This window comes from Trichoplax adhaerens, genomic scaffold (assembly GCF_000150275.1).
Source record: "Trichoplax adhaerens TRIADscaffold_14 genomic scaffold, whole genome shotgun sequence".
Lineage (NCBI taxonomy): Eukaryota > Metazoa > Placozoa > Uniplacotomia > Trichoplacea > Trichoplacidae > Trichoplax > Trichoplax adhaerens.
Genome location: NW_002060956.1, coordinates 463,379 through 489,665, shown reverse-complemented (window position 1 = coordinate 489,665; position 26,287 = coordinate 463,379). Strand labels below are relative to the sequence as shown.

The 26,287-nt window shown below is 32.3% G+C and overlaps 6 protein-coding genes across 6 annotated transcripts; 2 read left to right on the top strand and 4 right to left on the bottom strand.

Annotated features, from left to right (window-relative positions):
* Nucleotides 1–14: 14 nt before the first annotated feature.
* TRIADDRAFT_50816 (uncharacterized protein) lies at nt 15–1,053 on the bottom strand (the record flags this gene model as incomplete). The annotated part of the gene is made up of 5 exons (XM_002116124.1): nt 15–98; nt 204–291; nt 446–524; nt 632–725; nt 1,021–1,053. 5 exons carry the CDS (start codon nt 1,051–1,053, stop codon nt 15–17), a joined length of 378 nt encoding a protein of 125 aa, XP_002116160.1.
* An 822-nt stretch (nt 1,054–1,875) lies between these two features.
* Nucleotides 1,876–2,817, top strand: TRIADDRAFT_60151 (uncharacterized protein; the record flags this gene model as incomplete). The annotated part of the gene is made up of 1 exon (XM_002116213.1): nt 1,876–2,817. The coding sequence occupies one exon, from the start codon at nt 1,876–1,878 to the stop codon at nt 2,815–2,817; it is 942 nt and encodes a 313-aa protein (XP_002116249.1).
* A 2,264-nt stretch (nt 2,818–5,081) lies between these two features.
* On the top strand, nt 5,082–7,610 carry TRIADDRAFT_30723 (uncharacterized protein; the record flags this gene model as incomplete). The annotated part of the gene is made up of 3 exons (XM_002116212.1): nt 5,082–5,167; nt 6,890–7,010; nt 7,539–7,610. The coding sequence occupies 3 exons, from the start codon at nt 5,082–5,084 to the stop codon at nt 7,608–7,610; spliced, it is 279 nt and encodes a 92-aa protein (XP_002116248.1).
* Nucleotides 7,611–9,112: 1,502 nt separating this feature from the next.
* On the bottom strand, nt 9,113–13,333 carry TRIADDRAFT_60150 (uncharacterized protein; the record flags this gene model as incomplete). Its single annotated transcript, XM_002116123.1, has 8 exons — nt 9,113–9,271; nt 9,371–9,542; nt 9,772–9,801; nt 9,902–9,946; nt 10,223–10,272; nt 10,851–10,933; nt 11,574–11,607; nt 13,313–13,333. The coding sequence occupies 8 exons, from the start codon at nt 13,331–13,333 to the stop codon at nt 9,113–9,115; spliced, it is 594 nt and encodes a 197-aa protein (XP_002116159.1).
* A 2,679-nt stretch (nt 13,334–16,012) lies between these two features.
* Nucleotides 16,013–17,535, bottom strand: TRIADDRAFT_30465 (uncharacterized protein; the record flags this gene model as incomplete). The annotated part of the gene is made up of 5 exons (XM_002116122.1): nt 16,013–16,196; nt 16,413–16,490; nt 16,625–16,674; nt 16,968–17,050; nt 17,499–17,535. Coding segments are annotated over 5 exons (432 nt in total), but the record flags the coding sequence as incomplete, so codon positions are not given.
* A 5,320-nt stretch (nt 17,536–22,855) lies between these two features.
* Nucleotides 22,856–25,359, bottom strand: TRIADDRAFT_60148 (uncharacterized protein; the record flags this gene model as incomplete). The annotated part of the gene is made up of 9 exons (XM_002116121.1): nt 22,856–23,001; nt 23,145–23,276; nt 23,429–23,507; nt 23,868–23,945; nt 24,295–24,435; nt 24,652–24,744; nt 24,858–24,993; nt 25,096–25,248; nt 25,340–25,359. The coding sequence occupies 9 exons, from the start codon at nt 25,357–25,359 to the stop codon at nt 22,856–22,858; spliced, it is 978 nt and encodes a 325-aa protein (XP_002116157.1).
* Nucleotides 25,360–26,287: the final 928 nt, after the last annotated feature.

The window sequence follows — 26,287 nt, the reverse complement described above, 5'->3', positions numbered from 1 at the left end:
TCAGCTTTTGATACTTACGGCGATGTTATGGTGGTTTCTGGAGTATAAAAAGGATTTGATATAACATCGGAATATGCGTGATGTAGTTTGCGAAATATCTAGAAATTAATTTTACAGAAAAAACAGTTTACAAACTAACATGTACATAAATATTTATAGTGAAAATCATCTGCCTAGCACGAATAGTATCGAATTGAACTTACCGCCCTCATTTCAGTATCTCGATAATTAATTCCAGAAGCGTCGACAACCACCACAAATTTTATTTTGGTATTGGTAACATATCCGTAACTTGAGATAGTTTAAGGAAGAATACACGTACAGCAATTTCATACATGGAGCTCTACCGTAATCATGATCAGAAGTTATTTAACACTTGAACTGATAACAGCATCACCATTTACGTTATTAAAAGGAATAGGTAGTTTAATTTGTAGAAGGATACACTTTGTAATCTTCCGTTGGATAAAGTATTCCCAGATATAGTTCACGCATATCGCTAGTTGTTTTGGTTAACGTTGCCACTAATTAAGATATATAGCAAAGTATAGTAAGATCAGGTTTACCTGTGACATTTATTCTACCGAGTGCATGACGTCGGTCATAGCTACAGTAAGGTATGATACCGTACATTTTTCCTCAATCACATCTAGTGATGTATGAGCTATATAATGGAATTTCAGCTCGTGATCGGGCTCGGCTGTTCGTATATACAAAGGGTAGTTCTGTCATTAAACGAAATAAAACAACAATTACTATAATAGAACATGGACAAATGGATTAAAATCAGAGTTGAAGTTACTCTAACGTAGTGCGGTTTAAAATATGTAGAAAGCTTCCCGATACAGGTTTGCAATATTGCTTTGCATACACGTCTTGTATCATGGTAGGATGTATTACTCGTATAGTGTTGCTAAACTATGGACCGATAGTATCCATTCACTACTACATTATTGTAATCTACACAACAATGTATAACGGTTATCATTTGAATGCAAGGTGTTTCGTTCGTGCACTTACATCTCTTGCAATAACAGCAACACATACAGCCATCTTCAACGATCAAGGAATAATTTTGATTTCTGGAGATGATGACACAGTTTTGAACCTTCAAGTAGGAGTTTTCAAGGATATTATCAAGTACCCTTAAAAGTACCTTTAGTTAAAACTATAAGTTATTGAGGTTGTAAATGATCGATGAATCCAGTAGTCTGTCGTTCAATCGTAGAGCTATTCTAATTCTTCCTACCACCGGACATGCATGCCATCCAAATTCCAACTAAACTGCAAGGGTTGCCTTTCTTGGTCAGTCTGGCGAATTGCATCGGTCTTCATCGCAAAGGCCCGACTTCAATTTGCTTCTACTGTACTGTACCGCAGCCTGTACACGGTACAGTACAGTACAGTAGTATGCTGCCTACAGTGTACAGTGTACAGTAGTATGATATCGACAGTATACTGTACACTGTACGGTACTGTACTGTACCGTACTGTATCACTTGTATTCAGGATGACTATGCTACAACGCATACACTGCGCTATGCAAGTAGTACTGTAGTGGATGAAACGATGCCGTCCAAGTTTAGCTTGCATTGGGCCAGTTCTCACATATGTGATCCCGTCCAGCTGCATCAGTACCAGTACCTCCAAATTGGAGATCGAGCTGGCTGATCGCCGAAAATTCATTCAAGTTAACATTACAAGATGAAACTTTGGATGCTATCATTGATGCAGATTTAAGTTAACAAGCAATTCCAATAGCAGTAGAATAAAATTATGAAAGCAATAAAGCAAGTTGTTGCTCGTCAATTTAAGGGGAAAAATAGAGACCGTCTTTTTCCATTGGTTTCGCTCAAGACGATCAAGCATGCATTCATGGTCCCTCCTCGAACGCAAGCGATTCAATGCGATTCAAAATACCTATGGCTAACCAAATCTGTATTACAAGAAGGAATGCCTGAAGTTTATGATGAAAGCGTAACTGAAGCAACCCTCAAACGATTATCATCTTATTTACATAAATCAATACTACAAGCTAAGCTATTTCAAATAGAATCCAATCATCGCTCCAAAGCTGAACCTTTCGCTCAGGGTTTACTACAAGATATCATGAGAATTTTTTGGTCAATTAATCCACTGGACGAGCATCCCTACATGAGTAAGGCTTCGTTAGCCTATCGGCCGACAATCGCTGCTTATTGGACGCGTGATTTTGAAATGTTTCAAATTGAAGATCGTCCAACGTATGTTTTAAGATGCAAATTTCCACTAGGCAAATTTGCTGAACCCAAGATAGAACAACTTCGACCCGCTAAATATTTACCTGTTGGCGATCTAGGCTTATTCAAGAGGCATGTTCATCTTGATAGCTTTCCCGGTTATAAAATTGGTAATCCATTGCCTTATATTCACACACAGATAATTATTGATAGAAAAAGTTATAAAAGTGAACAAACGATAGCTCGAGGAATTATATCGTCTTTTGCACAGTTGGCTGCACATGCACAGAATAAGGATGGTAAACTAGGTCAAAGCTTAAAGCATCCTTTATGTTGTCAAACTATTATAACTAATGGTCAGCAATTTACTTTTATGTGTTATCAATTGAATACTTTAAAGACAAACAACATTGAAAAAGGCCTTGTAAATATGGCCTGGGCTTCTGATACAATGGATCTTTTCAGTAGTTACAATGGAGAAATCGATATTAATGAAAAGTGTTTGAAATATATTGCTCAGTTTTTTGTTAATAAGCCTATACCTTTCAAGGTGATTAAAAAAAAATCTGTTAAAGCGTCGGAAGAAGTTGTACAATGATAGTTCTATGAGGCAGTAGACGTGAATAAAGATTTTCCATTATTATTATCATAAACTGCTTTAGATTCCTTGTGTATCCAAACCTTCCGGATTCGAATGCATAGGCACAACTCACATGAGAGTACTGCGCGTAAAAGTGATGCTGTAGATCCTAACTACGCGTATATACTCGTAGTGTAATCAATCATTAATAATAATTGAATAATACAATTCATACATACGAGCAATTTTGCAAATCGCATTCTGATGAATGCATTTTGCTCACTTTTGTGCTCTGGATCCACACCTATCGCCAACTACTTTCATCACGTCAGCATTTTGTGTTAATTTAGCAGGAAATTTCACGAATTAGCTAGCAATTGATGGAATAGTCAACTAAGATGGACAATAATTTATTGTAATTAGCTGAATTTGACTAATTCATACTTTTGAGCGTTTCATATAAAATTAAAATTTTTTAAATTTAGTACTGCTTGAGGCAGTATACTTGGATAACATGAAATTACATTATTTCGATTCTCACTTTCGTGTTTAATAAGTGATTGAACATGAAATGATAAGTGGCGTACTATGTCTAGACATAACAACCTAGATCAAAAAAAAGTTATATACGTAAAGTATACTATCATCCGCAACTGCTGCGTACTGTAACACCCTAGCTTCTGAAGTACACCCATAATTCTGACATTGCTCACAAGAGTAATCACTTATCCTACTGTGCCAGCAAACTATCCAAAGCAATTTCCGAATTTTTCTCCCGATTCCCTTACACGAGAAAGCTTAATTTTTCTACAAATACATAAATGAAGCTGCGCTGACGATCCATAGAGAGCGAGTGGAACCTCCATTAAGTTAAATAAAACTAGTACGGTAACTGTCAGGACCTCGAGGTATGTTACTGCATATTAGTAGTGCATAGAGTAGAGTAGAATGCGTTGGCACAGGTGATGCTCACGGTCGTTGCAAGCTCGTTTAAAAACGATTGCTTTTAAATAAAACTTGTACGGTATCTGTCAGGACCTCGAGGTATATTACTGCATATTAGTAGTGCATAGAGTAGAGTAGAATGCATTGGCATAGATGATGCTCGTTGAAAATGGTTGCTTTTAAATAAAACTTGTACGGTATCTGTCAGGACCTCGAGGTATGTTACTGCATATTAGTAGTGCATAGAGTAGAGTAGAATGCATTGGCACAGATGATGCTCACGCGATATGCATCGTTGCAAGCTCGTTTAAAAATGGTTGCTTTTAAATAAAACTTGTACGGTAACTGTCAGGACCTCGAGGTATGTTACTGCATATTAGTAGTGCATAGAGTAGAGCAAGCTCGTTGAAAAATGGTTGCTTTTAAATAAAACTTGTACGGTAACTGTCAGGACCTCGAGGTATGTTACTGCATATTAGTAGTGCATAGAGTAGAGTAGAATGCATTGGCATAGATGATGCTCGTTGAAAAATGGTTGCTTTTAAATAAAACTTGTACGGTATCTGTCAGGGCCTCGAGGTATGTTACTGCATATTAGTAATGCATAGAGTAGAGTAGAATGCATTGGCACAGATGATGCTCACGCGATATGCATCGTTGCAAACTCGTTTAAAAATGGTTGCTTTTCATCAAAATTGCGATTGCATCTTGAATTATATAGGTAAAGTGAAACTTGTCCTTTTTCCACAAAAGCCTCCAATGTTACGTAACAGAAATTGACTGAATAGGAAGGTCTCATCAATCACGGAGAGAAGTTTCAAAACATTTCTGGTATAGAATTTCATTGCTTGAAAATTCCCCTTGATTTACAACTATGAAGCTGTAAGCTTTGTAAATTGAAAATGGGATTGAAATTCTATCAGTTTTAGTTAGCTTTTTATGCAGGTAAAGGGGACCTCAAGACAGGATACGTTCATATGGAGGAAGATTTGGTAGCCTAGCAATGATGTAGGGAAGACCCGCCTATACAGAAGCTGGACGTCGGACGGTTGGCAGGCGTAGTAACTTCTATAGTCAGGAAATACCATGGCCGCGCTGACTCTAGCCAGCTCTACCCACTTATTCATCGTTAACACCATTTGTACTTCACATGCAGTAGTATATTATACAGTATACTCCAAAAAAAATTCATGGGCATTACATCTGGTTACCCGGTACGCAACAGCTTCAAGAATCAAATTTGCGCTTTGCGAGCTGGAGAATTATTGGATATCCTAACTGTTAAGCTTCCGATTGTCGTTTATATCGATAAAATCAGCCAGTTTTTGAGATCAGATATGTCAAATTCAACTGCATCACAAGTTTTGAAGTTATATAGACAAATGATGAAAGCTGGAAGTCAATTTCCTATTTACAGCTATAGGTAATGTGCCGCTAACGTGACGAATGCATGCATGGCATGTTGTGTTGAAAAGTTCTAATAATCAAGGCTGGGATCGGTTTTGTTATAGACAAGAGTTACAACAGAAATACTACTCAAAATATCCAATGATGACAAGCTTTTATACGTCTAAGTAGATAGCGGAACTTTTACTGAATATGTTACACGTTACAAATCGATTATGCAACTATACAGTAGGTAGATTTATGACCTACAGAACCGCTTCATGGAATCAAGCCTTGGATAGATCTCGCTATAGACAAAAGTTATATCGGAAAAACTACTTAAAATGTCCAATGATGATAAGCCTTTATACATCGAAGTATATAACCTAACTCTACGGATTAGGTTCAAGTCGATTATTGCAGCTATAAGTAAAAGTGTAGCTAAATGATGTGCTGTAATGGAGCAGCTCCACCTAATCAAATCCTAAATTTAGCTTGACGATTGTCAAGAGTAATGACAAAGATGCGATCCCTAAGAATGTCAAATTAGAAGCATTTTATATACATCCAAGTCATTAGAGTAACTCTAGTGATTATATTAGATACGACATATCATTTATCACACCTATAGCCGTGTGAGTAGTTTCGTGTAATCAAGCCCTGATTTAGCTTGATTATAGTCGAGAACTGACATTCCATGAAAAAATATCCTATTACAGTAGTAGGTTTTATACAAGCATATTTTAGTCAATACGGTAGCTCTACTGATCATATTTGCTATTGCAAAATCCCTCATTGCATATTGCGCTGATGTAATAGACGGACACTGTTTACCATACTGATTCATTCAACGGAATTCTTATTCTTGCAATCATGCTGTGTCAGCATCACTTGCTGACTTCAATTGTAGAAAGGTTAATTAATCTGAATTTCCCTTTGATTAATTATTGTTAAAATTAAAAATCCTATACTCACCATAACTACAGAGTTATCGTATACCCATTGTACGAGAACGTATAGGATTCTCTGATGTTGGAGATAACTAAATGATCCAATTTCACTTTCATAATACTGCAATAACTACAACTCGAGCTATAGTGTTATAGTACGTCCTCTACAATAAACGTACTGTACTGTATAATGTGAAAAATTTCGGATATTGGAAACAGCAAAGACATCCATTCTCATTTCTATAGCTACTGTATAATCACTTAAATGACCAGTCTAAAAGTATAAATTGCGTATGTAGAGAAAGTCTCAGGTACTACCTTTCTCAGGTCTAGCGAGACCTTCAATTTTACTACATTAGTTCAAGTTATGTAATAAGAGGCCTAAAAGAATCAGTAGTGCACTATGGTAATGTGATTCTGTTATGTAGTAAAAGTTTCACATACTGAAGGTAATAAACTACCAAATTTTCCTTCTGTAGCTATTTGTCATTCGTAAAAGAGAGATCTATTATGATAGACATAAGGTTGTGATGCAACGTTACAATAGTGCGGTCTAAACTCTTTCTTATAACACACGTATAGTACTGTTGTAATTTTGTGATAATTTAACAGTGACAAGGACAAAAATTTTGAAAGCTAGTGTACGCGTATTATTGAATCCATACTATACTACATACAGTATATTACATGGCATATATATCTTTACTTTATAGATAATGTACACCTGATTTCTCCATGCTTTATCGATAATATATTGACTTTATTTATGGAGGCTAATACGCGTATGTAACAATCTGCATTATTTTTAGGGCTTATGCGTTAAGAAGAATAAAAGATGCATTTAAGGAGAACAAAACTGTTACGGATCCTGATGTAATTAATCAATTAATATCTAAAGCAAACCATAACCTAGAAATAATCAAGCGGCAGGTATAGTACGGCATATCAATAAAAAATCTGAAGCTCCCTGTATTGTACAGTAAGGGTATATACGATACTTTCTCTTCTAGTAATAACACATTCAAAAAATTGTACTGAAATAAATCGTAAATAAATGATGGTGCAAAGCAAATGTTCAGGAATACCAATTCTTTACAATTGTCCCATCAAATAAAATCTTGAATACGTACGCGGCCTTAACAGATTTTTTATATGATTTTACATGATGCGATGAATTGCTGCATGACATTGATATACGTCTGTATGATAGTGCTTAATCGAGTATTTTACACTTAACTTTGTCCAGCTAGTGTCGCTATTCATACCTCACTTCTCGTCATTCATTATTAATCATCCATTAAATGACTGTCAATTTACATTTTAACTTTGTTACCCCGTTTGTGAGTTTTTGTATTAGTACGTTTGAAACCTACATATATGTATATGTTATATTTTTCGTAGAGTATAAGCGTATAAATTATCATATAGTTTCTAATAACAGGGTACATCTTGTTGTAGGTTGCACTTGGACATGTTTATCACCACCCTAAATTGATTATCGAAACATTACCAAATCAGAAGAAGCCTTGACTATTCTTTAAATAATGTATGAGCTTTTCTTCGATCCGCTAATGATTTTCAGTAACGTTATGGTAAACCTTAACTAGAAGTTGCTTTTAGCGCTTTTGCCTTCTCTATGCCATCTATTGGTCAAGAAGTGCATGCAACTATGGTAATCAACATAAAACCAAATATGAAACCGACATTTTATTTTAATTTCTCGAATGCTTCTATCTTTGATCTCACTCGCTGTAACTAGAAACCATTATATTATAATTCGATTATATCTATGAATCGGTTATCAATTGATGAGTTAGATGTATACGTTTCAGATGGTACCTACTGACATATCATTGGTGACAATGTATTATTAATAATTATAATTATGACATGTAAATCATCGGATAACGGCTTGAAAATTACAAATTGAGATTTTTTACTATCATCAAATTTAAAAGTTATGCCTTTTTCGATAATCGGAAAGATGCGAGCAAAACGATTAGAAATAAATCTGTTTCAAACAATTGACTTTGTATTTGATGATGTGTCAATAAAATTTTATATAATAGGGCTAATTTTATTTTGGAATCCATCATAGCTTTCCTATATTGAACGCTAAAAGTCTTAGTTAGAGTATAACAGTCCAACAGTGATATATCCAAGTGACATTTTTACATCATAAATTTTACAGCAGATCACCAGGATCAAAATAACATAGCTAACATATCGCTTGATAAATGCCAAGCTAAATACGAGAAATAATATTAACATTATCATCCGTATGGACTATCATACACAATTTAAGCAAAAGTATCGCATTATCACATCCTCTCAATATACAGTATAACACTTCGATGTTATGTCTCTTAACGACATAATCTAACTTCCTTATGAAATTCACCGAGGTTATACTTTATACAGAAATATTTCTTAAAAATTCCTACGAACCGTAAAATTATCCTTAAATAATGTCGATAGTATAATATAAAAAGAAACTATAATGGAAAGATTTCAACGTAACTAGAAAATTATAAATGGTATAATGAAACAGAGTTTGCTATTTGCTAATCATAATTGGCCGAGTTAAAAGGTACTATAGGACTGTCTGTAAATCGATGTCTTTTATCACATAGATAAAAAAAAGTGACAACAACATCAATCTTTAAAGGATCTTGTGCAGTACATCTATCGCCATAAATGTCATTAAATACGATAGCTACTCGGTTCGAATCATTGACATTCCTGCATTGCTATTATTCGTCAATGATGAATACTTTCTTCTAACATTTTTACTAGAAATAATGATTATTCTAACAAAAGTGCAAACTTATATATTTAATAATTAATTAACACAATTGCAACGATCATTACATTAAGTTAGTTTTAAAAAGATGATATAACAGGTTTACCAGGATTAAAACTAACTCATAACCGAACTTAGTTATTGTCAAAATGACATTCTATAATTATGTATGTAAATGCACGTAATCTAAATCTAGCAGAAAATCACGATGCGGAACTTGGAGTATTTTCTAATCATTCTTATATGCATCAATAGGAAAGGTGAATACTCGATCGTCATCATCCATGTATTGCTTCATGTTTTTACCCTTTTCTAAGAGTATATCTAGTTCTTTACTGTCGTTTGTGGGTTCGTAGTCAGGATAACTTTCGCGAAGTTCTTTTTTAGTCTAATAAATTTATGATTAGATTATTCCGTACATTAGAACTATATTATATACACGCTGTATCACGGAGTATAATTTCTGTAAATAAGGCATTATAATTACCTCTGCTAGCATAGTTTCTGTGTATATCTGTAATTGCCTTCGAAATCCCAAGTTAGGATTTGCTTGCGTACGAGATGCTCTAACAGCTTTTAAAGCGTCTTCCCATTTCATATCAGTGACTGTTATTAAATATGCAAGTACGATCGTCACTGATCGTGATACTCCAGCCAGACTAGATATAATCGTAAATAAGACAACTTTTTAATATATACTAGTACATCGATAACAACATTTTTAATCACCTATAACGCTTCTATAGATTATATATCGTTAGTAAATCAAAGGTAAAATTCATTTAGACCAATTAATTACCTAATCCAATATCGTAATGATATATAAAAGTAGCTAATACTAACATATGATAGTAGAATAGGTATTAATTTACAAGCATGTAGCCTTACCAGTGAACTAAGACTGATCCATCATTGATTCTAAAAATTAAGGTAAGAGGACAGAATTGAATGTCTCAAATTATTCAGTGTTATTAGCAACATAGAGACTACAGTAGAAATAATCTTCGCGAGTACGTACCTGCTCCGATGGATAAAATTAATGCATTCTCGGAAATGTTGCGATCTACAATGCAGATATTATTTAGACATAAAGATTAAAAGGGATGAAAATAAAATTGACGTAAATATATTTGATATTAATTTCGATGCAAGGTAGTTATTTATTATCAAATCAAAGAAAAAAGAATACGCATATTTTTACTAAAATTAGGAAGCTTTCTAAAATATTTTAACTATAAAGTAATCAGATAGCAAGCATCAATACAAATTCAGAAGTTGAAGACATGGTTATCAATTTTAATCAATAGTTCCTAGTTTTCACATTTACTGTAGCGCTTACATATCTTGTTGAGGCGTATCCATGCATTCTATGCATTTGTAGACCATATGCTATAATTAATTTCAATCAAACGATCAGCAGAAGTTTAATAATAGACGCATGAAAATGCCTATACGAATATTTTGTTTTATTTTAAGACTACTGTAATTTGTATATGACCATAATGTGATGTACTAATAACGTTAAAAATATTATAGAAGAAAATTTTAACTAGTAAAAATTCTACTTTGTATTATTTTACTAACTCTATCATTCGCCACGAATTATAACTTTAATCGCTTATTTCTTTCGTCTCATATTTTAATTAGGTTATTTTCTATCAAGTTTACCATTAAAAATTTTTAATTAATCTACTTAAATAAGGCTTTACGTAATTTTTTTAACGAGAAAGAATTTAAAATTTTGTGCTATAGCAAAGAATTATCTGCTGTGGTAAACCTATGACTAAAATTTACTAACTAAATTGAACAAACTGAAATGAGGTACCGTAATAAAAATGTATCCTCTATTGTCGGTATCCTTCCTAAAGTCTCTAGTAAGTTAAAAGGATACTTTCGGATACTGTTAGCTATATAGATCTTACAAATACTTACGTATGATGCCCTATAAGGTTAACTAGGCAACTTACATCATGTAAAGGCCTTGAGTTATCGTGTACGGCCAAAATATGAGTGATACCATTTTTCTTTAACTGATTATTATCGTGTACATCTGATAAAGGTTAAATGGTAAGAAGTTTATCAGTGAGTACAACCTCCAAATAAATTTTCACTAATTATACCCTTGTATCGGTGAATGATGATTTATAATTGAATGAAGAAATATGGTATATTGAAATAGTCTTTTAAAATCAACATTATAGCAAACTGTAAAAGCCTGGAATAAAGTATTATTATCATGTAAATTGGTGAAAGTTAATTGTATAGCCTTTACTCGTTCTTCTATTGCGAAAGCTATCCTTACATATTATTTATATCTATGCAATGATAACTATTGAGTCAAAAATACGCAATTTACATTAGATTAGACCTTAATATCTTATTTCTACGCTGATATCCGTCGTCCAAAGCTGATTTACCAAAGTAAAATAATCGTACAAGAATTGATGTTATAACTATCTCGAAACTGAAATTTAATTTTTATACCCCTTTGATATGTATATATATACTCGTAGTTATTCTTGTTAATAATTACTAGTAGAGTATATTATACGATCAACATCAACTATTCATTTAATCTATAACGTAGAATATATTTTGAGTATTTTTGCAAAGGAAACTCGATGGACATAGTCAGTAATCTGTTATTGCGTAAAAATGATTAGTTTGTCATGACGGTTGCTAATTCATACCTCGATAGCTGCCAACATAGAGACCTGGCAAAATCTATAGCAAAACAGAAATAGAAAAATAGAAAATGGCTTTTAGTAACCAAATATTACCATTCAATGTGTACGGTAAGCAAATAGATGAGCAATTGTGAACGAGTTAAACGATACTGATTGATGGATAACTATCTGTTATCCAAGTGAAATACGGGCGTATTCCGGACATGGATTTTTTTTTCGTAAGCTATAAAATCACGTTTACTTATCAAATTGGGGTATAAATTATTGCAAGACATAGTCTTACCGTGTAATATTATACTACGGTATATCGCAGTTTCTCACCAAGCTTACTAACACACTGTTTTCAACTGGTAGTAGGTAGAAATAAATATCGTGCAACTAATTGGGATGAATTGATTCTATAGGCCACGGTAATAGACATTAGATATAGAAAAGAATGATTAGCCTAATGATAAAGGGTTTAATTTCGATGGCATGATTTTAATGTGGCCAACTCTTGAAATAGACTATAATAAATTTACTATTTTAGCGTACTGGTCTAGGCAGGCTTAGCGTTATATTCAATTTATACGCCTATGATGCGATAAGATGACCAGATTAAAAGTTTAAGTGGCAATATAAAAAGATTGATTAAAATGATGAAAGTCAACTAGAATATTTTTATATCTTTGTACTAGCATATTATCGCGTTTGTAAAAATAGAAAAAGTAATCAAATAGATACAGTAAAAGTCACATTCAGACTTCATTAATTGCGTGCATGTAGCAAATAGGGTAGTCTACTTATCAATCATAATTATCATTAAGCATTGAAAAAGAGTGATATACTTTAACTGATGTTGTGAATCTAGTATTATACATCACTCTATCTAGAATTGGATGAATGATATACGTATAATATATTGGTGATAGTATATGTGATATATGATTTTATCCACTATTTAAATTGCCTAGACGACGTAGTCATTTCGTCATCTTTCGATGTTGTATAGATTGTACTCGAAAGTAACTTGCTGACATTTCCGAATAGGTCATAAACGGTGTAGAAGAAACCTAACTTTAGACATCATAATTGTTTATAAATAGTCTACTACTGTATGAGTGTATATGAAGGCTTTTTTCTATCCTATGCAAATTTGTATAATCTAACTATTTCATTACCGTAATCTGCTTTTGTCATTTGAAATTTTGATTCTAAATCAATTCCAACTACTGCTGTTAAAGTATTCAGTTACTGTACAATCGAGTCATGGGTGTAAAAGCAGAAACTACTGAAGAAAGAAGCTTTATAAAACTCTAGAATCAAAGATACCTGAAAGAAAAATCATGTACTCGGTGTTGAATAACCCTATCATCGTTGCATCAATTTAGAGTCTTTTTAGTAGCGCACAAGACAGAAATGTGCTATAACGCTTTAATTTATGCAGTACGTATAGTATATCGATGAGAACCGCTTATAATCAATTACTGTATTAAATTAGATTGATTTGTCGATTGAATATGATTGATGGGATATAACAGAATTATCTCTCATCATGTGTAATGGTGTAAGAAATTACGATCTAGAGGTGTAGTTTTATTTCCATGTCAAAGTAAAATAAAAATGATCGTGTACAATATTAAAATCAACAGTCATTGCTATTGGCTTCCTTGAACTCTCCTATAGTGCTAGAACAGAATTTGCCCATCAAAGTAGTTATTGTAACTACTTGAAAAGTAGATTTAGAATAGCGTTCATCTTACCTTACACATTCCTAGACCCATCATGAGAAGTGAAGTAGATAGCAGCGTTGTTAGATCGATATCTTACAGTATTTCTACGTTCAATATTAAATCGAAAGTTAATTTTGGGGGTATAGGATAGTTATAGCTCCAATTCTGAGTCTCTCTACTCCAATACAGTTTTAGCAACTGTAGTCCACCCAGTTTTCTATGCCAAATTGAAATCTTCAATATCGAATAGTAAACTGGACGGTGGGTGGATAGACTATCATTACGCAAACTCAGTCAAAGGAAATGAAATCAGAAGGGAGAGCTTTGCTAAATTAGCAGTCTGCTTTCAATCAATAAACTGCATATAAATCCACTTAATAGAAGTCTTTTTTTTCCAATTTTAGCTTGAAGACAAGGCCCAAGCCTTTCTGATGTTATAGTTATAGATATAGGCTACTAATATTGGATATAAGATGAAATAAAGTACTGGATAGGGCATCTTTTGATGCCACAGTATAATGAACTGCATGGAGTAGCACGTTAATTAAACAAGGAGAGAGGACGTTTTTGTATTGGATTAGCAGTCTGCCTTCAGTTGATAATTAATTAGAAACTGCCTATAAAATCAGACCAATACTACTGTTATTTTGAAGGCTTCCAGTTTAAAGACAAGGCCCAAGCCTTTCTGATCTTGTAGTAATAGATATAGACTACCAATAGCAGGTAGAAGATGGAATAAAGTGCCGGATAAAGCGTGTTCCGATGCAATAAAGACTTGCATTGAGTAGCCCTTGAAGTAAGGAGGGAGCCTTTCTGATGTTGTAGTAATAGATATAGGCTATCAATATCAGGTATAAGATGGAATGAAATACCGGATAAGGCATGTTTCGATGCTACAAAGATTTGCATTGAGTGGCTCATTAATTAATTAGATGAGAGCTTTTCTGTATTGAATGAACAGTCTACTTTCAGTGTGTCAATATAGACCAATACTACTGTTTTTTTCGAATTTTCAATTGAAGAAAGGTCTGAACCTTTCTGATGTTGTAGCAATCGATACAGGCTACTAATAGCAGGTATAAGATGGAATGAAGTACTGGATAAAAGATGTTTCGATGCTATAAAGACTTGCATTAAATAGCACTCTGCCTTTTTTGAGTAGAGTATGTATCAGAAACGATCTTAGGCCACCTATCAAACTTATCCTTAAGATTGAGAAGTACAATTGATCAGCCACAGCATTGGCAATTATAATTAGTAAGCTAGATCTACGATCAATAAATATCGACGGCACAATTAGACCGCATACTCGTATAAATTTGTCTACTACCAACAGACTCCGGTGAGTAAAAAGTCCTTATCCAATAGCATCCATTGCTTTGTATCTTATTTTAGGCTGGTCTCTAAACTTGTCGTAATGTTTATAGTGACACTCAGCCAAAATATGGCTAATAATAGAGGCAAATCTACTAAAAAAAGGTCTTCATCCAATTGAATCGGTAGTTCATACGCACTATACGCACAGACTATATATTTATTGATGCGAAATCTTGTATGTGACACAAAATAGAATTACTTTTACCATTTAAATCTAAATCCCATTAAAGATATTTGTATGGAATTAAGCGATATTTCTATTCTAAAATGCTATGGAATATAAGGATCTGAACGTATGTTTCCTTCCTAAGGTAACTGGACACGGAATCTTACGCTTTACGTAGAATTAAAGATACCTAAATCATACATAATAACAATGCGACCATGACTACGGTGTCTCTGCTATTTAATTATTTGTAGAATCCTTCTACTGTAATATGAATAATTGATCACATTAAGTGAACTGATAGATTTTGCATGTGAATATATAAGATTATCTACCACTAAAACTAGCGATAAAATATAATACTAGAATTAATACATAGCAATAGTAATGCCCTCAAATACTACTGAATTGGCAGAAGTAGAAAAAAGCTAATTTTTATCAACTAAATTTTATCACTTTATCACTGTGCTTAGTAACATATACAGTACTATTATTTTCTGCATTATTACCTTTTGATAACAAACAAAAGGTGAAAATTAATTTAGTAATTGATATAAAAAATTTTGAGCGTAGACGGCATGGTTAATAAGATCATTAAGATGTTTCTCAGATCACCGCAATTATAGTATTTCTGCCAGCTATTACAAGCAACCAATTATTTAATAAGATTAAAGTTCTTTTGTATCTATTACTGTAAAAATGATTTAGGCGATATATTTCACTTATTTGTCTACTAAAATATTGATTTTTAGGATATCCCATTGCTGGGAATGCCAGATTAAATTATGAACTATTTCAACTCAGACGAAACCTAGTCAAAACGATAAAATACTTTGGATAATAGAAAAGAAACAAAAATATAGGTTTAAAACGTAATTTGTAAATTATATCAATTCTACATCAATATCGGAGATGAAGATGACATTTTTCGTAATAATTCTTCAAGATATCCATCGTCATAAGATGGATTATATTCAGGGTATTTCTCTTTTAATTCTTTTCTTAGCTATATTAGCAAAGATATGAAGTAAGTATTACATCATAGTGCATCCAGTTAATGTTAAGTGATTGAAAAGTTTTAAGGATGCATTTACAATATCTTATATCTCATAGGCATGGAAAGAAGTCGGTGATACGCATCTATGTAATGTACATAAAGCTCTCATGGCATAGCTACAGCAAGTTTGCTAAGCTTGTACCTCCGCTAGCTGGCGCTCTTCAAACTTCATCAATTGACGGCGAAATCCTGAATTCGGGTTGGCCTGTGTTCGAGAAGCTTTAACTGCATTTAGTGACTGTCTCCAGGACATATTACTAATAGCCATTAAATAAGCTGCAACAACGGTGACGGAACGAGAAACTCCACAGACGCTATAAAGCAATGATTTTTGCTTGTTCACTTTCCAGATACCAATACGAAAATGTTGTAGAATATCGTTACATGCTAGTTTATTACTTACCAATGAACTAAAACAGATCCATTGTGTATCCTATAGACAACATACGTAAATAGCGAGTTAATTCAGGAATTTTTATAATCGATACAATTCTGATAATTCAAAATTGACAACTTAAAATAAAAAATACGCTTGGCACGTTAATATTAGGTTTTCGTCATACCGGCATTCATGTATAAATTCGATGCATTCTTTGAAGAATTGAGATCTTTCATATTAAACAATTTATAATATGTAAGTAATATCCAAAATAGGCTACAAGAATATCAATAAAGCTTCGCCATTGTTTGAGCAATTAAATTTGAATCATCTGGATAGAGATAGTTTACTTTTATTACTCACATATCTTGATGTTCATGATCAGGTATACGAATACACTTATACTTGTATTCCTAAAAGGATCATTCGTATACCAGTAAATTAGAAATATAATTTAGCTTTATTCTAAAATTGCATAGCATAACATAAACGTGCATTTAGTCAGATAACGATATTACTAATAGATCGATAGTGCCTTGAGGTCTATTTGCTAGCGAGACTAAGTAATGCTAGGCAATTGCCACAGCAACAATCAAATTAAAACTGTTATTATCGTCATTTCATGCAATACCCTTTTACACCTTAATAAGCTGAAATAGATGAATAAATGGCTTACATAGACTATGAAATAGTATCACTTAATCACCTTATGAGTTGGTTTGGCTAGCTCATAAATGGACAATATATGTGTGATGCCATTAAATTTCAACCTTCTCTTACTCTGTTCATCTATAATGAAGAGAGTTACTTTGTTATAACCTAAATTTATTTGGATCTACACGTAAGATATATCATTATCATATTGAGATATGATACTTTTACTATTCTGTAAACCTCCATCTACCATATCTATAGCACAATCGTCTCTTCTACGTATATTAATTTATAAATCCTTATGTAGCACATACACTATTGAATTCTAACCGATTGGGTCAGTAACACATAAACTAAATGTTACGAATACGTGTGATAAAGTCTTCCTAATGGTAAATTTACTATAAATTTTATTACTGGAAACGAAGGTAATGACATATTATTTAATTTCAAATTTAGGGATTCATATATTAAACTATAGTTTATCATCATCTTGACTTATGTGCCGATCCATATAATAAAATACAATTTGAAATTAACTAGATATTGATCAGCTTCTTTTCTATCATTATTACATCATTACCAGCAAGTTTTCCTATGTATAGACCCGGAAGTATCTGAAAATAAAATACAGCATTAACTGCAATCTACAAAAATTATTGGTACCTTATTACCTCATGACATTTGGAACAATGAATAAAATTTCTAGAGTACTGTAGTATACGAACAGCAAGAAATAGTAAAGTAGCGATGTAGTTAGGTGGTCATCTTTAAGGCAAAATAATTAACAAGGAATAAAATTCGGAATTGTTTCTTGGATATATAGTTCTGATATAGTTTCATAAATTAGGTAAAAAGCCAAGAATTTAAAATTTCTAAGACCCAATACTGTAGCATACTAGAAATAGATTTTTTTAAAATACTCAATTTCATTTTTAAAGAGTACAGCGCTGCAACAATTCGAGAGGGTACTTAATCACAATTGTGTTTTCGGTTATATTTAATTTTTTCGAGAACGGAAGGTGTTTAAGTTACGCGTAAAAATTTAGATTGCTTGAAGATAAGTAAGGTTTCTTTTGATATTTGTGAGATAGCTATGATCATTTAAAATACTGTAGTATGATCGATTATATCTCGCAATATTCCATGCATTAATATTAGCGGTACAAGTAGCATGGAGTATTAATATCTATTTTGCACCATTACATAGCTATGTAAACTGTTTCATCATTGTTCACTCTGATGCACAGTAAGTACAAATAAAGAGAATGCATCCGGCGGTAGATAATGAAAATTGCATGATATTTAAAATGGAAGATAGGAAGGAATCTTCCTACGTCAATGCCGAAATTCTCACTGAAAATGGGGTCTTGATGACATGTTGATAATAGTGCTCAGAATTCATCAATGTTAATTTAAAAATATGTAAGTAGATACCGGCTAAAAATCAAAGTTGAGAATGTACAACAAATACTGCAAACTATATTAAATAAATTTAGATCACTTTCAATGCACAAAATAAGGAAAGTATCTCTGTTATTGGCAAAATTTTTAATTGCAGATATGAATATAATGATGGTGCTCAGAAATGGCCTACTCATCTATTTCACAAATCGCAAGTATATACCTGATTTAGAAATTAAAATTAAAAATATATGGTGGCTGTCAGATTATATTGAAGGCTACGTATCTACTAACCTTGGAGAATCCAAATCCCATCTTTTGAATTTTGGGCTTACTAACAAGCGAAAGGCTAGATAAAGTAAGATATCAGTCAAAATATTGAAACATAAAAATGAAGAAAGCGCTATAGTAATCGACAATAATTGCTATTATTCAATATATCACTAAGCAACAACATCAGTATTCACAGTATTGAAAACTTGTGCAAACTTTGAATACAAACGGTTAGAAAAATAAATTTATATCATTGAGGAAAGCAATGTATTCAATATTAAGCTACGCAAAGGATCATTGAACGGCGTGATGTATGCCTTAGTTAATTATTGCATTAGTAACAAAATCTTGCGTTTTATTTGAATAAAAATATTCTACTTTTAAACTAACTTGGTAAGGATCACGAATGAACTAGAGTAGAAAATCAGGTAAATGAATACTTTGGCCTTTGAAATTGTATTATTATATTCGTGAAGTTACGAATGATGAATTATGGGTAGAGAAGATTATAGTAAAGTACTAGTATAAGCGTACTTCAAGTTCTAGCAGCACGAATTTTTACTTTGTGGCATTGTGCTGTAACGAATTGAATCATAAAATATCATAATTAATTAAGGATTATTATTTAGTCTATATGCATCCAGTACGAACCAATTTAGTATACCTCGTTTAGGCTGACAGCTGTAACATTTTCCTATGTTCTATTTTATTATTTATTAGAGTGTATTTAATATCATAGGTTGTGACTAGACAGGAGAATAGCACTTCTATCAAGATTGAACTAATTTACCAGTACATTTACTTATATTAATTGATTGATTAATTAAACTAAACTATTCTTTTACCTCCCATTCTTTCAGGAGAATAAGGTTATAAAGATGATCGTTTTCTGTTAACTAGCGATAAATAATTTCACAGCATAGTAATTGCAGTATTCGAGTCTATAACTCAACTCTGTCTTTCTCTACAGTTAGCTCATTCACGATATTATGGTTATCATCAGGCCAAGTAGTACAAAATTTCAACGCTTTAAGTAATTTAAATGGATAGGCTGGAAAGTTCATGCGCTTTATCGATAACGACTCAATTGGTTTGTGTACTGTACTGTACTATGTGTTGTAGTGAATAACAACACCTAAATTTGCTGATCTATCATCTTACCTCACAAGTGACCACTAATTCTAGATTATAAATATTAAATTGTAGAATAATTCACGATAATTCGATGGTAAAACCATAATATTGAATCCATCCATCGGAGATGGCTACCGCAAAATGGTGAGCGGGGCCCCAAATTGGCAGATATCCATCCTTCCATCCCGATCATTGAGGTCCTAACTAGGCCTGCTTTTACAGTACTTTCTACGCTGATTTGTTCACAACTTCAGAGTACTGTACTGTAGCGTTGTGGACGCCTGGACGTCTGGTCCATCTCGTGACCTTGTACCAGAGTATAGAAGGTAGGAAGGATGTTAACCCTAAACGGTGAGCAATGGCTGCTGCATAGCATTTTTCTAACTTTATCTTCCATCTTCGATCTGAATTATGGGTATCAACTACTGTAGAGAATAGAGACAGCACCCCAGTAGAGATGGTCATCAAAACGAGAGGGAACTAGCTAGTTTTTCGATACCATTGCTGAAGCAAAGGCTGCATTGGAATGAGTAGAATATCGTTAGTAGCAGTGATTGATGACATTCGACACGATACAAAAGTCTACCAATGGACATTTTTTTTGCATCATTCTGTAGCAATGGCATTGAGTATGCTGTCTGTGATAAATACGATTGATAGTATGCGAGTATGCAACGCCTAGAGTTCAGATACGTCTACAAAACTGTGTATACTGTCTACGCTAACAGGCTCACTAACAGCTTACAGTATAGCAAGTTGCAAACATCGGACCTTATGGGGTAATATGTGTAAATAAATTATATTTTGAATACACATTTGGATATGCAGGTTGGCAAGACGGACTAGTACTGCATATATATATATAAATCACAACCCAGGCTAGAGGCTAGAGCAGTAAACAATATCTATCTCATTTTGTCAGCATTTTCGATCTGAAATTTGGTATTGGCTAGAAGACAAGGGTAGCTTCCCATAGTGATTAGATAGAGATTTTAATCGACACTTGAAGTATTACAAAGCTAGCTACTGTAGTTTCTTCATGTCATAGCTTCATGAAAAGCTAAAGTGAATTTTAATGAGCTGACCATAATAAATCTATCCTTTATATGGATACTTTAGTTAACAAGGATCTGTTGGTTATGTTTACTTGGACAGAACAGTCAAATGACGTTGCCATCCGTAGTAGGAAATAAGAGTAGTGTGTAAGATTAACAGACGATTGACCATCAATTACTTAGTATGCGTAATTGCGTATACATACCTACATAATAAAAATGGGAAAAAGATTTAAAATTTGACTTAATAACTAAACCGATTTCATGAACCTACACTATGAATCGTTAAGAAAATGCATAAATAATTAAATACATAAAAATTTTATAAATTACTCCTATTTCACATAAGTATTATATACCCGTATGGAAAGTAGAAGAAGGAATAAATAAATAAAAGAAACATAATTTAAATATGTACACGTATATTGAAACAATTTAAACGTTGGAATTTTGAGAAGTTGAGTCTAAAACTCTTTCTGCTGCTAGTAGTACTTTACGATATGTTTTTGGTTTAAATTATAACTTTATTACCTGGAATAGAATTTGCTTGGCCGAAATTTTGTAGTATAATCGTATTACAGCATATAGCTACATAAATCATATTATGAGAGAAACAGATTCATTATGCCATCTCTGTAAATAAGTTTTTTCATTTTCATGCAATTGCATGAAGAACGTTACAAATCCTATACATGGATAAATATAGATTGAAAATGATAACTTTCTATCACAAGTAGATGACACAATCTCTTTATCATGTAAAATACGAATGAACCATATGGAGACAGGGACTAATATTTATGTAAAACGTATTTAAATTTATTTTTTCAATAGATAATCATGTACAAGTATGTTCGTTATTAGTAATAGAGCGAGATGGTATGTAAGATTTGTAATCGAGGCTTAACTGTAGCTTAAAAAGGGTGACTTTATTTACAATACTATAAATCTGATTAATCTGCTAGTATTTTAGATGTCACGTCGCGTTGTACATATTATGTTATTGGGATCATTATTAGCAAAGTAGCCTTGATAAATGCATAATACTATGTGGAAAAGAAAAGTTCTAAACTAAATAGAACTGCACTGTAGTTTAAGATAAAAATCTTGGACTTGCAAAAAAATACATTGGGAATTCTTCTGGACTCGTAAGTCTTTCGAAAGGAGAAAGATGCAGATTATTTGTCATTAGATTTAACCACAATTACAGCATATTATAATTATAGATAAGCAATATAGAAGTGCATGATTGCAAGAACGTATAATTAGAAGAATAACTGCAATAGTAGAACTACTGCATACGAGTACAGTATGTTTCATGTTTATTCAGCTTGATATTGAGTGCTAGCACACTTTTACTAGATAGATAAAATTTATACAGAATACAATAGTATCTCAATATCGATGCAAGATAATACTCTATGTATTGTCGTATTACCTGTTTCATAGTTTGCTATCATGACATGTTTACAATTTTCCTATTCTTGGATAAGTCAAATCATAAAGCAAGCTATAAACACTTAGTTGTAACAACTACTAAATGTATAATGCATAATAGCTTATCTAGGATAATATCGTCATTTTCTTATTACAATTGCAGAGAAAATATTGATAAATAAAACATTTTCGAGTATGGTGCAATAATTTACTTGTATATAGAAATATCGTTAAAAAAGGTGACTGTTACAACAGTTATAAAAGGAAAATACTGCATTAATAAAGTTCATGATGAGATCATTCGTTTTCTCCATACGTACGGTGAAAATCTGAAAAATTTTTTATACTTAGCTGACTGTTTATAGTGCTTAAGCTACCGACAAATGATGAATTAAATACAGTAGTGGCACAATCCAATAAAAGTACCCTAATATATATTGAAATCTTATCTTTCATTAATTTATCTAAATCGTTAATTGAATTTATTATATTCATAGTTATGAGCAAGGCATCTTTGTTACAACGAGAGGGACATGAATTGGGTTTATAGAACTAAGGTTTTCGATCAAATAAGTTGTATGTAGATATATTTCGACACTTTTTATTCGAGTCAAAGAAGAAATTTAAATCTATGGATTTATCTCGAACCACTATCATCAGATTCTTTTGAAAATTGTCGATTTGAGGCAGCAATTTTACTCCTTAGCTTGTTTACATCAGATAGTAAAGCTACTTCTTGCCTTTCAAATTTTTTTCTTTGCTCAAAATCTGGTATAACATGATCTTAAAATAATAAAATATACCGAGGTTAGCATGCTCATCTTAAAGCTAACTTGTAAAATTAAAGTAAAATATATTTAATTCGATCATGATACGCTATTAGCTTTGAAAACAGATCCTAAAGCCACACAGTACAAAGTACTTACGCTCAGTGGGCAAGTCTGAACCACCTCGACTTATCAAAAATCTTTCATCAGTAGTTGCAATTAGTGGATTAACGGAATGACGTACATTCCCTACGTTAGTTACTTCTTCTCTTTCTTTATCGTTATCTTCTTCTACATGATTTAAGTACAACAGTCATACATTTATATATATATATATATAATAAATATATAAAAAGGCGTAGGATAAATTATGTGATACATAACATTAACAATGTAAAGTGTATTTCCATTATATCTATAGCAAACGGTGGTATGTAACTCACTATATTTTCGTAAAATTTTAGCTTCCAATGGTTTATTCAATTTTAGTAACTCTTCTTGATACTTCTCAGTGGTGTTTTTCTAAGATCATTTGGAGATGGTTAGCATAGAATACAATAACACCCTGCTAACTGTATAAATAGCTATACAGTTACAAAATTAGTATATTCTAACTTGCGAAAGGTCATCTAGAAGCATATTTCTAAGGTATACCGGTATATGAATAATGTATAGGTAAATAGTGCTACGCAATACTTAAATATGTAAATAAATGCTATCAAATACTCATACATAAAAAATAATATAAATTAAGGTCTATGAAGTGTTTTAGGCTGCTGCCATCATCAATCATAAAAGCTCCTATTATGATTTCTGGAAAGATTTACTATATCGTGCAAGAAGCAACTATCAAAAAATCTACACATTCGTGTTAACATTTACCGAATCCTTTTCAATCATTTTCATAATTGCTTCCACCTCATCATCTTCAACTTTATTTAGTTTTGCTTGGTGAGAAAGCTATAAGTTCATATTTTTGATGTTACTTATTGATTTGAGACAGATTCACTCATATCAGAACAGTATGACATAAACAGAAATTATAGCCACCGTTAAATGTTGCATTTCTTGTTCTAGGTCATGTATTCTATTTCTGTAATTTAGTTCATATTGGTTTTTAAAGCTATTAGCTTTCTGCTGTGCCTTGGCGAGTTTTTCTAAGTTAGTCTGTGGTTGACAATGTAAAAAGATGCAAATAAAAATGAATGAACATAAAAGAAGAATATAGCATTATCTATTCGATGGTGATTGCAAGTGTTACTAAAATAGTTATCAGTAGTTTTAATCTCTTAAGTTCAAGAATACAGACCTTTCGTCTCTCATTTAAGTCATTTTCGATCTTCTGCCGTTCTCTTTCAACGAGATAGTCTTTAATTTCTACTTGATTTCTTCTAGCATCTAAATCAGCTTTAGAATGTAAGACATTTTTCGATTGTTCACGTGCCAATTCCTGTTATCAAAACGAAGTAAAATTTTAATTGCCGTTATATGTCAATACATACAATAGCTAGGTATTAGTAGTAGCATTATCAATGATACATACTGTATACTATCATCTGTATAAATACATTTTTCAGTGCAAATACTATTTCAACATGTAAGTGCTAGCATTACTATCATCAATATTCTAATATTGATATATAGAACAATGTAAAAATGGCTCTACCTGTGTAAACATTTCTTTTTGTACACGCAGCTCTAATGCTTTTAATTCCATCTCCGCTAGTGCACTTCTTGTTTCTTCTTCTCTTCGTTTGGACTAATTAATAAATGAAAATAATTGGGAATCATTATTTTGAATTCATATACGATATTTGTTTCCACACCGTAATTGTTGCGATATGAGGTGTTAATAAATATTCAGTTATTTACTATTCTCTCCAATTCTTCATCTAATCTTTTAACTTCGTTTTCTTTTTGTACTTTGTCATCGTGAAGAACGTTACGTCTAGCAGCATCTAGCAATTGTAATTCTTTCATTACAAGTTCTCGCTTCATTGCTTGTAGTCTATGAATAAATTATGTATAAAATTAATATGAAACCCAAATCAAATATGATATCAATAACATATAATTGATAGTAATAAAAGCTACATAATACATAAATGACCTTGATTTCTGATTTAGTAGCTTATCTTCTTCAGTTTTTATCATCATTCGCCGCTGCGTTTCTGCTTCTGATAGTAATTGTTGATTACGACGCCATGCATTTTCTTCAAGTATTTTTTGCTCAGTTTCCTTTTGTAGCTCTAGAGCGATTTGTCTATAGCAGTATTTTACATTTATAATGAATTATAACTATGGAACAAAATAAAAGAAGTCTAGATGTTGTTGGATAGTTTATAGAAACATACCTCTGCTTAAGATACTCCATTTCCTCACACAATATTCTGTCACGTTCCTTGGCCTTTCAAGTATAATATATAAAGGAGCTTAATCTTAAAATATAGAGTAAATAATTTTTCGTAGGTCTGATAAAATTTTAAAGCGGTCACTCACTTGATAGTTAATAATAAATTTAGGATATTTATTAAATATTGGATATTGTCCACTTGTTATTGGCTCGAAGCCCTGTAGTTTATACTTGGGATGAAGATTTTTGGGTGTAGTACTATGTATTTGATAAGCTTCTTCGATTATGGATTTAATATTCACGGCATTACGATGGTGGAAATAAAACTAAATCGCATAACCAATCCATCAATTAGTGTTCATTGATGAACTCATTTATTATTTATAGGAAGTACAATCATATAAATGAGTATTATTATTCTCTTCAGTTAATTATGATGACTTGCGTTCAAAAATTATGGCTAATTGTAAATAAATACGTTAAGGTAAATTTCGATCAATATATTTCGATAACATATATGTAGTGTTTAATACTGTATTTATATCTACTACATGAATACAAAACTGCATATACAGTATCATACGATCACATTAAGTAATCGTTTATCTTACCATCTTAAACTATTAATTATTAAATTAAATTAATGCACCACAAAGAATAAAGTTTTTATCATTAATAGAAATTACATCTTACATTATCCTCTGAAGTAGAATTTCATATGTCAACTATAATCTCAATATGTAGCGTATTCATATAACAGTCATAATTAATACAGTATGTCAGTTTTACTAAATTAGTACATTACCTTGAAATCTTCTTTCTCATTACAATGCAGCAGAGCACGACGCGAACACGTAAGATATGCGACAACTAATGAAAGTAAAAATGATGGATGATTGGACAAGATATGATCCCATAATATTAGCCATTCCTCTTTCGTTAACACTTC